Genomic DNA, 17269 nt, shown 5'->3' with positions numbered 1-17269 from the left:
TGGTTGGAAGAAATACAAATGCAAAACTGAACGTGTAAATCTTGGAAAACTGAGTGTTCGGAAACTGTTTGGGAATACCAACCATAATTTAAAAAAATGACATTGCGGAGTTTTGTACGGTTCCGTGAAACGTCAGCATGTGTCTGCGGTGACAGGAGGAGGAGGAGGAGGAGGAGGAGGTGGGGGATGACGAAGAGGAAGAAGACGCGGAGGGTTGGGATGCTGATGCGAGAGAGAGCTCGTACGTGACAACATCGGCGGGCAAACGATGGAACTTATTCTCGGCATTTAATTGCTGTTTTTTTTATTTCATCGGAGCACAGTGACATTTTCTGCGGAAGTATTTTTGGGTCGAGGAAAGAGCAGATTCGTCACGGTCTGGGCCCTTATTTTTGAGCTGGATACAGGTGGATTTCCGTAGCCAAAAATACATATACCATAGACGACGACATCCGCAAAACTTAAATTGTGGCAGAGGAATTTGTTTATTTATGCACTCGCCGAGGACATGGTGGCGGACGGTCCGTTTGGCCTGGTACCGAGCTAATAGGCTAATTTGGGCTAGCTCATCACCTAGCCAATGGCAGTGAAGCGGTGGGATGCTGGAAAGGAGGAGCTAATGTTATTTTTTTCCCAATTCCTTTCAGGAGAAACGCACGAGAATCCCGTATCAATGGCATTTAAACGCCGGTGTGGACTGATATTTCTGCATTGAACTGTTTTGGTAAACCTTACCACGCTCTCATCTTTTTGGGGGAGGTAATTTTGCTCACGATGGGATACGATGAGCGAATCGGCTAAGCTAACGTTGACGAAATACTTGTTATAACTGTTTGATTCGAGATGCACTCCGCGTTTTTTTTCTGGGTTCGGTGCCGAAGTGTTATTCTCGTCGTTTTCACTAATTTTTTGACATAAACGTTTGATGATGTTTGGGCAGGGACTGTGTGATTTGGGAAAAGCCATACGTGGACCTACCATGCCCGAAAAAGGCATCAAGTGAGTCAAACCAGACTAAATATTTGGAAACTTGAATATGGCTTAGAGGTAAAAATGGGGGAAATGCGTTTGATATTAGATAATACGTTTGTTGAATGTGGTTGCCGACCTGTCAAGTTAAAAAAAATGTACTCATTGACATCTGTATAAAACTTACAATCACGGCAAAAGTTTCCACGCGCAAGACGGATGCATTAATATTAAGTTGTACCGCATAACGCTATATAACCGAAGATTAAGTATGACATGTGAATTCGCTTTCGAGATGAGACGCCTGTAGCCAAAATAGATGGAACCCACGGTGGTGTCTAGCCCTTTGGGGCGTGCGCAGTGGGAGTCCGAGCAAGCGTTTCCTCTCGGATTTCTCAGCCTGGACTCCGACAATGGGGGTGTCCTGTGTCAAAACAACTGTGGTGAAACAGGTTTGCATTTTGGCGACCCCGATCTGACATCCCAGCAAAGTAAAATGGACAAAGTCTACCAGGATGCGCCGGTGGAGTTGGATAAACTTTTGTATATTTCCGATTATCCCTGTGGAGATTTGTTTTTTGAAGAGTGCCACTCCACTGCTTCTGAGACATCGCCTCACTCGGAAAGAAACAAGGAACCTGATGAAACCAGTGACTTCATGCTCTCGTGGCTGTTTTCTCCCAACCTCACGGATGTGGTTGGGAAAAACTTTGCATTTGAGGAGGCCTCTCTTGGAGGCAACAGCACCCTCAATGGACAGACTGAGACAATAACCAACAGTAGCACGACAGTGCCGTCTTCCCAATGTAAGTATAGTTCTGAATCAAATCCAGCAGATTCACTCATTTCCACAGATACCCTCATGGATAAGCAGACTTTTGTCGCCTCTGAGTCATCGGGCATGTCACACGGTGTCAGTGAAGGACTGGTAGACCTGTCACAAGAGGAAGCCCTGGTACACAACAGTCCAACTTTGTCACGTGAAACTGGAGACAAAGGTTTATTCCCAGATCAAGTGACAGCTCTGCCAGTAAACAGTAGTTTGACCCCACAAGGGCTACCTGAGAACAGTTTTCCACTTAACCACAGCAGCACACTACTGGCTTGTCCTCAAGGATTTTTATTGGATTTAGAGGGTCCAGAACTTGACGGCGGCCTGACAATTCATCCCGATAGACCAGCAGGTGCACAGCTGGACGCAACCCAGGATTCCGACGTTAAACATGCTGCCCAAACGATATGCAGGACTTTAGATCTCCAGGACGAGAGTGACTCACCTCCTGCGATTTCGTCGCTGGCAGACTCTCCGGCTGAGGATGTCATCATCAGAGGTGATCTCAGCTCTGGGAGCTTCTCTGTGGAAGGTACAGCAAAAGATTTGATGGAAAGCAAAATCTGCACCACGGCCGAGCATCGAGACAACGATGAGATGGCTTTGGATTTTTGCTCAATCACAGATGGAGTCTGCAGTGAGGGACCGTGGAACTTGAAGCCACAGGAGGGAGTAAATGATGAAACCGCTCCTGATGCGACGACAGAACAGAGGGAAGAGGAACTGCCGCCGCCTGATAACAGTCGGCAAGATTTTGATGTTCTGGAGTTGAGCAGTTGCACAGAAAAGACTGGATGGACGATTGAGCCAAGTGTGGAGACGGTTGCTCTCTCCAAGATGGTGGGAGATGACTCACTGCCAATGGTTTCAGCTGTCAACACAAGAGAAGAAGATGCCTCCCCTCTAAAAACTGTATTCGATGCTTTAGACCAGGACGGAGATGGCTTTGTTCGGATTGAGGAGTTTATGGAGTTCGCTACTGCCTATGGGGCTGACCAGGTAAGATGTTTTTCATGAAGTAACTTGATTCATTTACTTAGAAGGCTCCATGTTGATGTTGACGATGTTAAGATAAAGTCAGGTAAGTCCCCACTGAAGGCCCAGGTACCAAATGCAAAACCCGCCACTGCCTTTTCGCCTTTTTTACCCTTTGACAATTTGAGACCCGCCAAAACCAGCGTTCAAAAATAAGTATTCAGTATCCCTGCGAGCGAGCTCATTGTCGCTAATTGCTTCTACAGTAGGGTGCCACTTGTGTATATTTGTTGCCAACCTCTCTCGATTTGCTTCGCTAAAGAAGCTCGGCGTCACATGACTAAAACCGCCGCGGGATTAGTCTTTGATGCATTCACGAGCCGTTCCAGCGCGAGGATTTGGGTTATCATCTAAACACGTCCGTCAAGCATATTGGTCGCATCGGCCTGGCATTTCCTCCATATGTCAAATAACAAACACTCGTCTTCTCATTTGCATAGTATTAGCTCTCAGGGGATTATCTCCTGTGAAATGTCTGACGTCGGCCTCCGTGCATGACCCTCAACCATTTACTGCATCCCACATTATGACATAAATACTCTCTAACGAGGGCATCTGGCCCAGTTTATGTCTTTGGCATTCATGGATCACTCCGCAGAGAATTGTGAAGGCTTAAGAGTAAGATATATTTTCCTGACTTGGTTGCAGGCCGCAGGCTGCTCACTATTTTGTGTGAATGTGAAGCACAAAGCCGTGCTATTGTCACATAGTCAACTATCGACTCCACCTGTTGTCGTGCATGTGAGGACCCGAGGGAAGTGTTTGTTTTATCAATTCTTCCCATAGTTTCCAGTCTGGAAACCTGTCAGCTCTGTAATTTCCTGCCTGCTGAAAAGAAGCATTTTCATTTGTCTCTGTCGTGAATAGGCGATTTAAACCACACAGTGGACAGTCAAATCCTCATTCAAGGAATGTTACACGTCACTGAGTGGTGGAGCTCTGCCTGCGTGCCTGATGTTGACACCATATGGTCATGGAGACTTGAATAACCTCCATGCCTAATTAGTTCTGATTAGAGAGATTACAAAATTGACCAGAGTTGGAAGGCGGTGCTATTTTAGCCGCCTATTAAAGAAAAAAAAAACAACACAGAGCAGCCTTTGGAATCGCAGGGACGTTATCAAGCACTTGTGGGATATAAAAAGCCAGTAGGAGTGTTGGCCAAGTAGATAATTGAGTTGAGATCTGATATCAGAATCACTGCCATAAGCTTACTGGCGGAGGTGACTGTGACTATAGCCTCCGATTTATGTAAGAGAGATAAACCACCAATCTTTATTCGCATATCGTGTTGGTGAAGTGAATGGTTTGGACCAGACGTCCGCTTTTGTTTGACCCGGTTCCTTCTTGCAAATACGGCAACAGTTCAGCATTTGCCTACTTGTCCACTTTGGGCTTGTGCGTACACATGCAAATGTCTTCAGCGGAATTATTCCAGGATACGATAGCTGTCGTGTGCAAAGACGGAGATGAACCCGTGAATTCTGCAAGCCCCGAACCAGCTGAGCGAGTTGCGATTCTTTTCTGTCTCTGGAACGCTAAAAGTCAACCTGCCGCTTATGCTGTGCCCCTACGACTGCTGTGGAAAAAAACCACCAAGTACTCCTTCAAACGCGTGCGCGCTGGTGCAGTTTTGAAGGCGTTCCAAGCCCTCTTGCTAACCGCCACGCTGACTGGTTTTGACCCCAATTGTGCACAAAAGCCACGCCGAGCTGTATTGTGGCCGCAACCCGCTTGTCCGTCGACACTCCCAACCCCACTTTTAGCCGGCCTGCCTCCTCTCTGCTTTTTATGCGCTGCCCCTCTAATCCACAATGGAATGTTCACTGGCCTGAATTGTCCCCTTGTGTCTACTATCCATACATTTTTTTTCTCCTCTCTTTTTACCAATCTCTTCGCATGTCTGTCAACCTTGCGATCATTTTATCAGCACTTTGGATGGGAATTATTGTGACATCCTCTCTCCCTAAGGCAAACTCTTCCACCAAAAGCGTATTCTTCTGAAAAAGGCATGTGGGGGTGCGGTCAGGCGTGCCCCATCACTGATTAGACACAAATAGAAGAACCATAAAAAAACCCCATATGCTCGGCCGACCAGAAGAGCTGCAAAAACGCCTTTGAGTTCAGGCCTTTTATAGTGTTTGCGTTTGGGCTTTGTGTGCAGTGTTGTAGTGCCGAATATTGCACATCAGGGAAACTATCATTTTGTATGTTCCATATAGTTGATCTCATGTCAGTCAGTCTTTCCCCTGCTCGTCTGTGATTTTTATTTTGCCTTCAGAATAGCAATGCTCTTCAGACTGAGTCCTCACGCTGCAATCACACCTCCGCTTTCTCACATCACCCCGGTGGAGGTGTTTCTGCTTCGAACCGCAAAGCCCATTTTTCGCCAAAAGTGAAATGGAAAAGATGAGTCGTCGTGGTACTTCAACTTAGGAGTGCGCGAACTCGGTCATTCCCAATTCATCTTCATTTATTTGTCATGTATGTGATTGCGTGCCACCGCTCAAGTTAAGGGAGTCCGAGATCGGCATCGCTGAGCACATCGGCTTGTTTGCAAGAGTAACCCCATACAAAATTAGACACAACACGATGGTCCGCTACGCACAATAAAAGTGTTCGGGGAGCGCGGAGGACTCGCAATTGGACTATAATAAAGGGTTTGTGTCATCTTCTGCACCGTGGGCCCGTGGCAGGTTGTTATTTGTGTGTCGGTTTTGATTGTTTGCTGCAGCTGCCGCAACAAAAATCTTCTCCAAGGCAGCCCCGCCACAAAGTTGGCATTGGCGATAGACCCTGGAGTTTCTGCACATTTTTTTTTTTTTACCCAGGACAGATCTGCTCCAATTTCATGTTATTTTTATTCTCCAAGGCGCTGCATCGCCGGAAGCATGTTCTTGTTGCTAGGTTACCGCCTGATGGAATATACAGTATGTAGGTGCCCTTACGTAACCCGTTGAACACTGGTGTGCGGATATTTCTGTGCGCAACCAACTGCTTCTCATGAGCATGCATGCGGGTTTTTTCCCCCCCCTTCTAATCCACCGTATGCAAATGGTTGCACTTTGCGCATATCAACATCCTTGTAAAATTTGAATTTCACCCATAAAATTAAACTTGCATAACATCTGTTTGTTTGTTTTTTGTTTTTTTTTTACTCAATCTCATGTTGGGTTTCTGCTCTGGATTCAACCTGCAAGGGAAAACATTGTATCGTTTCGTTAGCCTAACTGCATCATTGCCCAAGTCTGTTTTGAGAAACAAGAGAAAACAAATTCATTTCCGGTTGCCTCGATTCAACCTTTGCAGATGACCATTTTTTTGAAGCACATATTTTTGTATTTGATATTGTGATTTCTAAAATTATTTCCATCCAATTAAATTGATTTTCAGTTTTGGAACGCTCTGATGTGTTTCTGCACCCTTCAGGTAAAAGATCTGACCAAGTTTTTGGATCCCAGTGGGCTGGGAGTCATCAGCTTTGAAGACTTCCACCGAGGAATTTCTGCTATCAGCAATGGAGGCGAGTGAACACACATTTTAGTGGCGTTTTAAAGTTAGGTTGATTTCATGGAGTTTCATAAAGGTCGCCTGAAGTGAATCAAAGAGAAATGTCAGCACCAGATTGTTGCTGTGCCGCATAAAAGCACTGCTTGCCTCCATCCGCTCACCCATATTGATACCATTTTTTTTTTTTCCCAAAGCTTTCTGTCTTGAATAGGTCCGGTTACCCCGAGACATGAATAAGAGATGCATTTGAAAGCTTGAGCCGCACGAACGCGCGTGCACTTTGGCCAGGTTTCAGCGCTCGACTGAGGGCAGAGAGTCCTGTTCGCCCTCAATAATTGAACGCTCCCCTTCTCTCTCTGTCTCTCTGGGACCTGCGCAGTGTTTTTATTTATTTATTTTTCTTAATTGTTCGGGTTCTCGGTCATTGTTAGTTGAATGTAAAACTCTCAGGAAGATGTGAAACATATGTCAACACTATTTGCTGTTGAACAGAAAAATAAGCTGGAACGAAATAGGTCGTGAACTGCTCGAAAGTGTGCGATGGCTGTATTTTACTTGTGTATTTTCTTGGTTGTCTCGATCCTGCGGCCACTCCCCGTTGGAAAGCCTTCTCGGCTTTACGACTAATTGTTGATGTGCGCACAACATCCATGACTGGAAGCAAAATCTGCTTTTCAAATATCCTATCCTGTTTCTGAAACTTTGAGTAAGGGGCAGGTATTTCTTTTTAATAAAAAGGAAAAGGCTTATGGAAACGTCTCCTCCCTTGTAGCCGCTATGGCATGTCTGCAGTCTAATCAAACTCAAATGGCCTGCGGTGTGTGCAAGTATCAGGCAGAAGGATATCCCGGCAAAGCACCGAGTCTACTCGACTCTTGCTTTTTCACCGGGGCGCATTAAAAGCTTTGTTCGGCTGATACACAAGACTCCATCTTGTCCATCTCGGGTTGCACCCTTTGTCCTCGGTTGTGTTTGGATACAAGTTTGCGATTGGCCCTTGTATTGTTTTGCTGGTGTATCTGTCACGGGATGTGCCGTAGCCCCTGAAATTTGAGTGTAAATGTTACATAATGAGATCTAATACAACCCTCACTATTATCCCAAACTCACTCTCTGTTCTAATCATTTTTTAAAGGTAAAAAGTGACTTCATCTATTTACCCTCCTTGTCCTTCATGAATGCTATTTGTACGCACCCATTACTCCTCTCCCCCGTGTTTGCAGTGCTTCCTTTGCACAGTGATGTCATGTTTACACACACGAAACACGTCTTCCCTCTCCTATCTGCAGGTCCCGAGCCGCAGCTGTACAGGGCAAACTACAGTCCGGGCGACGGAGCTGTTGGGTGTCCGGAAGAATATGACGAGGTGGGACGCTGCACACAAAGGTCGTGTTTTGCCGCTACTTCCTGTCGTCGCTCGCGGTAGCTCCGAGTTGACGAGTTGAACTCTCGGTGCACTCTCACTCTTGCCGCTGCAACCGACTGAGCGGCTCGCAGAGCTATCATTACCGCTCTGAGAATATTCCACCGACCAAACAACCCGGTTTGGCTGACGTTGAGTAGCATCTGGCAGGCTGAGCTTGACAGGATTCTTTGACAAATATTGAACTGGGCGTATCATGGAAGAGTCTTACACGAGTATGGGCTGTTTTTGCACTTGTGGTTTGCATATCTGACATTCCTTTACACCACGCCAAATTTGTATATTTAAGCATGATATTGTTGCTGGCGTCTGCAAAAAAAGTAACCGTTTTCTGCCGCTGTGTGCATTTTTGAACAATGGAGTGTCATGATGAGTGTTGCTTTAACCTTCTCCTGGCGGCCCAAGTGCCCCGCTTGGTTTCTTCGAACACGGCTGCTTCAGATGTGCAGGTGCAGACGAGATGCAAAATCATTCGGGAGAGTAGAGTAGAGTCAACTTTGTGTTGCGCGCTAAAAGCTCAAGACTAAAAAAAATGTAATTATGTTGGGTCTACTGTGAATGTAAAGTGAAGATTGCAATTATCGCAGTGCCCTCACTCGGTGTGGCGTAGAAGTGCAGTCCGGCGTACGCGCATCCCACAATTTAAGCGGACGTCGGGGGTTCTGTCGACAGAATTACACAAAAACGACTTCACAAAATTTCAAGAAACTTTGTGGAGGGGTGGCTGGAAAATTCATTGGCAGGATCCAAAGGTGCTTGACCCAGGATGTATTTATTTCTCAATATTGCCAGAGGTTTTCCACAGTTTTAAAATACTCTTCTAATAAATTGCAATCGCAATATTGCGGGGAAAATAAATATATGTTGCGCAGTTAATGCAAATATTGAGCCACTGTTAATGTGATGAAGCCAAAGGCAATTGCTGTGCCTGCGGGTTTGAATGGTGGCTGTGAGCAATGTTTGTTTGCATCTTTTTGAAGTAGTCGCCCCCCCCCCCTTGTACTCCCACCCCCTCCCTGTGTCCACAGGCTTGTTTTTCCACTCAGAAAAGGGTGCCTCCTCAATGGTCGCACTGTTCCGCCACTGTTTGCTTTCAAAACAAGCAAAGTGATGCTGAGCGGCACAAGGCCTCTCTCCACCCAGTTATTCCTACCCTTCACATTTCCCTCTGTTTTTATGAAACACCTTTTAAAACCACGCCCCCAAAACTTAAAAAAAAAAAAAAAAGGCAAAAATCACTCAAGCTACCGAACAGTCACCAGTTGTTCATCTTTAACGCAGGCACACGGCAAGAGCAGTTATGCAACGCTTTCACGATGTGCACTTTGAGATATTGCGGAATCGCCCCATCCCTAATTATCGTGACGGCGTTGAAGCCCGAGAAAGATTACGTCGTCGCCATGGTGTTTTATCTCGCCGCCGGTCGGGGAAACGTTACAGCTGACTAACTTTTAGACTTTGGTCTCCACCCCCTGTGACCACCCAGCGGAACCGAACGTGTGTACAGGACTTTCCATTTTTCAAAGCAGCTCTGTCTCAGCGTGAGGGTGGAGGTTAAGGAAGCGTTTTAGGATGCTCTCGTGGCAGGCCAGCTTTCCTGTCTGTGAATGGTTTCGGACATGGTGGGTAGCTCTTTTGGCCCAGCTTCTCTTGACGCGTCGTTCTGCCCGATACGCCTTCCATTGTGACTCACCTGTCTTGAATCCATTGTTGCTTTCCAGCCAGGACACAATTTGGTGTCTAGACGCTTCAAATCCAGTCTCTAGCTTTTTAGAATGAGCTTGTTTTGTTGAAAGCTTCGAGGCGTTTTGCTTCTACACGCTGTTTGAAAAGCAGCAGACTGCCTCTGAAGTCTGCTCACGGTGTGTCGTTTGTTTTGGTTGGTGTTCCTTGGCACCAGTTCCACCGGCGGCATTGAGATTTTTTTTTTTTCCACAGACTTTCTGTCCTTTTTCGCCTGTCGTCATTTGCTGCTGAAATTGTCTTGACAATCTAATGCCAATCTGCATCAACTAAGTTGGTATATAGTTGTCGGATTAGTTGGACAAGTATTTGTTTTAATTTATAAAGGTTCAGATTTCTGCATGCAGTGAGTTTTTGTTGTTGTTGTTGAAAATGAGTCTTTGTGTGACTGCAGCAAAATGAGGTGACGGACAGCGCGTACCTGGGTTCCGAGAGCACGTACAGCGAATGCGAGACCTTCACAGACGAGGACACCGGTGCCCTCGTGCCCCCGGAAATGCACGAGGATGTGGACACGGACAGCGGGATCGAGGCTGCACTTCATGACCCCGAAGAGGCCATCAATAGGTTGGTTGAACGGCACACGCAACGTCCTTTCTCTGCTTGTTACATTTTTTGAAATTATTTTTTATGCCATCTGCTGTGATTAAACAAGCGTGTGGAAACTGCAACAAACGTTCAGCTAAAGCAGCGTTTCCGATGATAGATGAATGAAGATATTTGTAGTGAATCAATACAAGTGGCTAATTTCCCACGGCACACTTGACCTTATTGTTTGAGCCAAAGGTTAAGCTTAGCCAGCGCACTGACCCTTCACGTTGGTCATGTGATGTCAGTGCCAGCGCCGGATAAGTAACTGTCGGAGTTCTACTCGGGTCAGCAGACGGGCGGGTTAATTGGAAGCAAAGCTTAGTATTCTTGTGCGGTTATTGTAGGACCATCTGTGTTTTCCTCGAAGAGCCGGCAAAAAATGGAATGCACGAGCACACGACAGTGCACTGCTGGAATGTTGACTGTTGATGTTTCAGGATAGCCGAAACTCGCCACTTTGCTGAGATAACTTGAGATGGAAGACCTTGAACCACAGAGATCCTTCCACTTCTGTTCAAACAAATCCACTATGTTGTCATTCCTTTTGGGTGGGAAAAGACTGAGTGAAGACGGAAAGGATTGCAGTACTGACCCCAGAAAAGATTTTCTTTTGGCTGAGACGATTTAAAGTGACAGATGCATTTTCATTCAACTTTTTGTTTTCCCCTGGATGTCTTATTCCACAATGTCTTGTCTCTAGTTTTGATCGTGTTTAGGGCAAATGCCAAGTGCTGACTTTGTGATCTGCCCTGGCCTCCTTGATGAATGATGACCGCATTTGGCCTTCCCCTTCCAGCCTTGAATTCCAGGAAGTGTTGAGCTCAGCTCTTTTGTTGTTTTCCCCAAAATGCCTTTTTTTTTTCTTTCTTTCTTTCTCTTGGAGTAAGCCGATTTTTCTCCATTGCCCATTCACACCGTCTCGCTGACAGAAACACTGTTCCAATGTTCTGATGTCACCTCCTCTCCCTCTTTCCTTTATCCTTGCCAAACGTTGAACCTCATTTCTTGTATGAAAATCACTTTCTGGTCGATTCATTTCTGGCATTTTCCTGATTGTGGTTTTGCTACCCGACCAAGTTAGCATGGCTAGCTCTGTAGCCTTGGACTGAAAACGAGTGTAGTGGATACTACTATGGTCTGGGTGAGGGATTTAAGACTGTAACAGGATTAGCCCCCCCGCCCCAACCCTTCTCTGTCCAAGTGCTGTCCCCACACACATTTGGCTCTTGGACAGTCAGCTGGACCGTCTGATGGCTGTTGCTTAGCCTCAAATCTGATTAACCCACTCACAGTCAGCCCTGATTCAGTCTGCTGGTAAGCACAGACGCTACATTGCACCCTTTACACGGCAGTTTTGGCTCTTTGGAGTCTTGGGTTTTGTTTGAAGTTCAACCGTAAGATTTCAGGATTCCACTCTGGTTGGCTGGGGTTTTAACCCCAGTTGCTCCGAGGCTTTCACGCCAGAGCATCGGCGGGCGTTTAGCGATGCGTTCTCTTTCCTCACCGGGCCTCTGCGTGAGGGACCTCAATTTGGGGACATGCACCAAGAGCCTGGGTAAAGGGTAAGTGGCTGGTGCATTAGTGTTGTTACACTTTAACCAGTTCATGTTTATTCAGAGCAGTGTGTTTTTTTTGTAAACCTTAACCCATCCATCTTGGTGCTCACGTTGTTTCAGATAGCAAAACACTTGTGTTGCGAACAAGCCAAATGTTGCCTTGTATTTGTGTGCTGTGAGAGCGAGTTTTTCTGCTGATTGGGACATCCTCATCCTGAGTGCATGAGGCTCTCAACGTATCCCGTCGGAAAACAGGAAGAGTCATTTTTCCAGCTTGCAAAAATAAGATCAGTGGGTTTATTTTCTGAATGGTGTGGAGCTTTAAATTCCCAGGCGCCAAATGGTTTTTCTGTTGGGCTTTGTACATGCACCTTCTAGTCACATAAGGGTTTCTTGACCCAGGCAAAGATGCCTTTTGGGATTAATGTGAATGATCAGATTAGCCATCGCTCAACTGTTCTTGTGGCCATATGAATTGCACTTGTTTGAATTTTTGTTAAGTGTTGTTTTGTTTCCCCTCCCCACCACAAAGGTTCTCACTCAACTCGGAGCTGCACAACCCCTCCCTGGTGGCGGTCATCGGGGGCGAGGAGGAGCATTTTGAAGATTTCGGCGAGAGCAATACGTCAGAGATGCTGCTCGAAAGTGCAGAGGAGGGCGCTGATATCGCGGTTGACTGCCCTCTGGCACAGACCCCTCAGCAGATCGATGTCTCTGCTCTGCTCTCTCCGAGGTACGCTCCCTATTTATTAATGACATCATTTTCCAATACGCTCATCATTGTGGTATTTCCCTAAAGGGAGAGTGACTGACTATAATATGTTGCAGACTGTTCAACCAGTCCTGCACATATTACATACAGATAATAAAGACAAAAACAAGCATTGGTTATTTAACCCTTTCATGCACCCTGTAACCTGATAACATGATAAGATAAGATAAGATAGGATATCCTTTATTTGTCCCACACTGGGGAAATGCTGTCCACTGTAGTAACCGCCGTCCCCGAAAGGGTTAGTTATTCAAATCAGCTATTTCACATCGTACATAGTATCCATTCAATGTGAGCACTAAAGTTTTCCCACCCCTGATTTCGAGACTCTGAGGTCAAAACATGATAAGATATCTCCAGGCGTTCCTTTCCAACACCGTCTCTCCTTTTCTCGTGAAGGGCACGATAAATAAAGATAGATACTACGCGGTTCATTTCTCTTATCTCACTCCAAATTTATTTACACACGTCTCTATCCAACGGGGGAATTTTTTTTTTTTTTCCCCCACTCTTTCTTCTCCAGTCTATTTCCCACTTGCACGTAGGTAGATACCGTACTGATCTTGTTTCAAGTTTTGGTCATTCTCATGTGAATAAGTCACACGTTTCTCTAATTTTTTTTTTTTAAAGATTACATCGCATACAGAAAATGTTGCTCAGTTTCGAGAAAATGATACTGCGTCCCACACACTTCACCCACTCGGTGTGAATGCGTCATACTCAGCAGTGGCAGCCTACACGCACACACACATATTTGCCTTCACGTTATGAGTGTGTTTGACAACTTGTAAATTTGCCTCACTTCCTCTCAGAACGACGCGAGCATGTCAGTGAGATAAAAATGGCTCAGGGCAATAATGTGTACGACCATCAAGTGACACCTTGACTGGCATTCATTTTGACGCAGCGTTTGTGCCTCAGCGAGCAAAAACCTGTGCCAGATGGTTGCATAATGGAAGAGCTGACTCACTCCTTGAATGAACAACCAGCTTGTAGCATGGCCGTGAGGAGTGTGCACAGGCTTCCCCGTTGAATTACAACACTATGTATTCAATCCGTTTTCTGTGGGGGGGGGGGGGTCATACTGTTGCTATTCGGTAGTCGTAGTGTTCCTAAAATATTGCGAACCCTTACATTCCAAGCAGCTTGTCATTGATCAAAGTGTTTGTCACGTTAAATCTGCTAAAAAGAGTGTCGCAAAAGAGCTCTGAGCTCACGTAGCAAGAGTAAGTGTTACCTACGTGGACGGGAATGCCTTGTCCACCTGAGAATGTTTCCTTACACTTTGCCCACGTCCTTCTCAAGGAGCCCTCCCACTTCATACCTCCGAAGTACCTCATGGGTCTTTTCCCACCTTGATGCACCTACTGCTTGTCTGTCACTCACCACTTCTGTTCTCGCCCTCTTCCTTCCCTCCTTCTTGCAGTGCACCCACTCCTCTCCCCGACTGCTTTCAGAGCTTCCTCAAGGAGGAGGCGCTGGACTTTTTCTGTAGCCAATGTCACAAACAAATAAGTCGCCTGGAGGACCTCTCCACCCGCCTCAATTTCCTAGAGATGACTAGGTAACGCACGTCTGCTCTGTGGCGCCGTGTGCAGTGTTGCAGTGGTGTGTTAGCTGACACGGGTGACGCGCTTTGCTGTCACGTTGTGCATGTTGTGATGGATTTGCACGAATGCAGCATAAATGAGACATATTTTGGAGGAACGAGCCTACTCTTCAAAAGTAACGTGCATTAAAAATTTCAATTTAAGAGGACATTTTAAAGTTTATAGTGCATTTCAGATTCACCCTGAAATGTCACCAGATCTCCCTAGTTGCCCTAACGTTTTGTGAGTAGTGTATTTTTTATTCTTTTATTGTCTTGCCCTAGTTACTGTCACTCTTAAATAACACCCGATATCACAGGTGAGTCATGCCTTTTCCACTGCCTTTTTGTTCCCTCCCGCTTCACATTTTTGAGTTACACGGTCACTCTTTGAATAAAGCGTTTCAAAAGAGCTGTTGATTAGAAAAGACTCGCTGATCCAGGATTACTGGCAAGTAGCAGAGTTACGGTAACTCTGAAATCCCATTTGATTTGCCTTCAGTGGTAAAATGGTGAAAGGGAGCATAGTGACCGAAAAACATATCATGGTTGTGCTTTGCTCACTCATGCCTTATCATTTGATGGAGAAGAAAAAAAATAAGCCGAGATCAGCACTTTTTAGATTCACTCTGCTTCCACGGGGGGGTGTTTGTTCTGTTGTCTGTATTTTGCTTCTACGAGTTTGACCGTAAATAGTTTTAGAATTCATCAAGCCCCCTTTTGCTCCACTAGCAGAGCAGGGATGGCACTGATAACAGCTAACAGGAGATGGTGTCTCCTTCCTCTATCAGTCTTCTCTTCCTGACCGCTTTCCTGTTGTTGTTTCTTCCAATGCAGTGCTGGCAAAAGACTGTCCAGCAAGAAGGTGGCAAGGTAAGCCGAAGCTGCACATAATTTTGTTTTTCAATTCATTAAATAATAGGTATTTGAAGTCCTGCATAAGCGTGGTGGTAAGCTCTGTTTTGCCCCTTACACATTTAGACATCTTCTGCAGAACAGCTCAATAACGCTGGACACGGTGAGCGACCTCACCCGTGACATCCTTGAGCTGGCTGACAATGACATCACAGACAAGGTGAGCCGTCACACATTAGCTTCACGTGTCGTCGAAAGAAGCGTTCATACCGCTTCGAAAGTTCCTCTAATCGTTTGCGTTGAACTCTTGGCAGATGCTATTACTAGAGCGTCGCGTGGCAGAGCTGGAGAAGGAGTCGGAAACTTCGGGCGAGCAGCACGCGCGCCTGCGGCAGGAGAACCTTCAGCTCGTGCACCGCGCCAACGCCTATGAGGAGCAGCTGAAGGAGCAGGAGCTGCTCGCCGACGAGCAGCTGCAGCACGAGATCCGGCGCCACAAGGAAGCTCTGAGCAAGCTGGAGAGGGAGAGAGGACTGGAGATGGAAAACCTGCAGTCCAGGTACATTCTGGTTCCGATCGGTGGGTTAAATTCCGCATTGCCCAGTCCAAATACTAAACACACAAATTTAGCAACTACGAAATGTTTCGTGTATGGTCCAGGTTACAGTCAGGAAGTGAAACAGGTGGCTCTATACTGCCACCATGTGGCAGTAAACTGCCACCCAGTTTCAGCGCTGACGTGAGGGCGTATCAACATAGTAGTCCTGTTTGTGTTCTCTCCCCAGATTGCAGCAGCTGGATGAGGAGAATAGCGAGCTGAGGTCCTGTGTTCCTTGTCTACGAGCAAACATCGAGAGGTTAGAGGAGGTCAGTGTAACGGCTCCTTGTTATTCCTACCGCAGTCAGTCGAAAACATCCCGGTTAACGTTTGCCTTCCCTTTTTTCTTTTGTATTTTTTTTTCAGGAGAAACTGAAGCTCGAAGACGAGGTAGACGTCATGACCGTCAAGTGGCAGGATGAGATGGAGACCCGGCAGAAGATGGCCGACAAGCTGAGCCATGAACGGCATCAGAACCAAAAGGAAAAGGAGAGCACGCAGGAGGTGGGCCTGCTTTCTCGGCGCGTTCAATTGAAGGATTGCATTTTGATGACAATATACATTTAAATTGTATGTGCTGGGTTTAGTGACCAAGCCAATGTAAATAGAAACAATTTTACAAATGACTGCTGTCTCCCTCTGTCTCCTACAGCTGATTGAAGACCTGCGAAAGCAGCTGGAGCACTTGCAATTGTACAAGTTGGAGGCGGAAGCAAAACGGGGCCGCTCGCCCAGCGCCGGGCTGCAGGAGTATCAAACTCGCACCCGAGAAGCGGAACTGGAGCAAGAGATCAAACGACTCAAACAGGTAGAAGATTCGGACTTGCGTATACCGCGTGTTGGCATCGGTCCATGATCAACTGGGGTACTGACTTGCGGACAAATCCCAGTTACAGAACTACGTCTTAAACGAAGGAGCTGTACTGTGAAATATGTCTGGTGCACATTCGAATGAATGCTGGTGTATATTCAAAGGGTATTTTTGAGCAATACATTTGCTTTCATTTTCCTAACTTCTATTGAAGCGGACCACGACTTAGTGACAATGGGAGGATGTGTGTCTCAGATTGGCAGTTCAGCGCAACGTCTCGAGTACACTTAACTTTCATATATCCCCCACTCATTGCGCGTGCAGTTTTTTTTTTTCTTCCTGTGCCATTGCCGTGATTCACAGTCGACGTGTGGACTTACTCTGCAGGACAACCGCAGCTTAAAGGAGCAGAACGATGAGCTGAACGGGCAGATCATCAACCTCAGCATCCAGGGAGCAAAGAGCCTGATGTCTGCTTCCTTTTCCGACTCCCTGGCAGCCGAGATCAACTCTGTGTCCCGCTCTGAGGTGATTCATTCGAAATTTTAGAGCACACACGCACACTTTTTTTTTTTTTTTTTTTTGTAAGCTTCTGAGCATTCTTTATCTGTATCGCAGTTGATGGAGGCCGTCCATAAACAGGAGGAGATCAACTACAGACTCCAGGACTACATTGATAAAATAATCGTGGCCATCATGGAGTCCAACCCCTCCATTCTTGAGGTCAAATAATCACCATCTGGGTACGAAGGGGAAAAAAGCCACACAGTGACCTCATCATCCAAAATAACAAGTAATCTGATAAAAGAAAAATAGAAGATTATTATATTTGTGTGTGTGTGTGTGTGTGTGTGTGTGTGTGTGTGTGTGTGTGTGTGTGTGTGTGTGCGCGCGTGTCTGCGCATCAGGCGCTCCTCAGGTTCTGGTGACTTCCATTTATTTTGGTCAGAGGAACCCGAGCCCGGATGAATGCAGGCGTGAAACTT

The 17269-nt window shown here is 46.2% G+C and overlaps 1 protein-coding gene across 4 annotated transcripts in view; it reads left to right on the top strand.

Moving 5' to 3' along the window:
- Positions 1 to 136: 136 nt before the first annotated feature.
- Positions 137 to 17269, top strand: part of rab11fip3 (RAB11 family interacting protein 3 (class II)) — a 19708-nt gene continuing 2575 nt past the window's right edge. Inside the window, exons 1-15 of one of the 4 annotated variants that reach the window (XM_019887826.1) lie at positions 137 to 2800; positions 6266 to 6359; positions 7636 to 7712; positions 9907 to 10079; positions 12192 to 12392; positions 13858 to 13995; positions 14857 to 14892; positions 15001 to 15094; positions 15189 to 15433; positions 15660 to 15741; positions 15839 to 15976; positions 16125 to 16280; positions 16671 to 16811; positions 16902 to 17026; positions 17192 to 17269. The exon at positions 17192 to 17269 is cut by the window's right edge and continues 2575 nt beyond it. In XM_019887826.1, coding sequence (XP_019743385.1) covers positions 1289 to 2800; positions 6266 to 6359; positions 7636 to 7712; positions 9907 to 10079; positions 12192 to 12392; positions 13858 to 13995; positions 14857 to 14892; positions 15001 to 15094; positions 15189 to 15433; positions 15660 to 15741; positions 15839 to 15976; positions 16125 to 16280; positions 16671 to 16811; positions 16902 to 17015 — 3201 coding nt within the window. In that variant the 5' untranslated portion in view covers positions 137 to 1288 and the 3' untranslated portion in view covers positions 17016 to 17026; positions 17192 to 17269. Of the gene's footprint in view, positions 2801 to 6265; positions 6360 to 7635; positions 7713 to 8824; positions 9392 to 9906; positions 10080 to 12191; positions 12393 to 13857; positions 13996 to 14856; positions 14893 to 15000; positions 15095 to 15188; positions 15434 to 15659; positions 15742 to 15838; positions 15977 to 16124; positions 16281 to 16670; positions 16812 to 16901 lie in introns of those variants that run through there. The other 3 variants (XM_019887825.1, XM_019887827.1, XM_019887828.1) reach the window with 3 other exon arrangements.

Source organism: Hippocampus comes, unplaced genomic scaffold, assembly GCF_001891065.2.
Source record: "Hippocampus comes isolate QL1 unplaced genomic scaffold, H_comes_QL1_v1.1 scaffold416, whole genome shotgun sequence".
NCBI classification, from domain to species: domain Eukaryota; kingdom Metazoa; phylum Chordata; class Actinopteri; order Syngnathiformes; family Syngnathidae; genus Hippocampus; species Hippocampus comes.
This window is presented reverse-complemented; position numbering and strand designations above follow the sequence as displayed.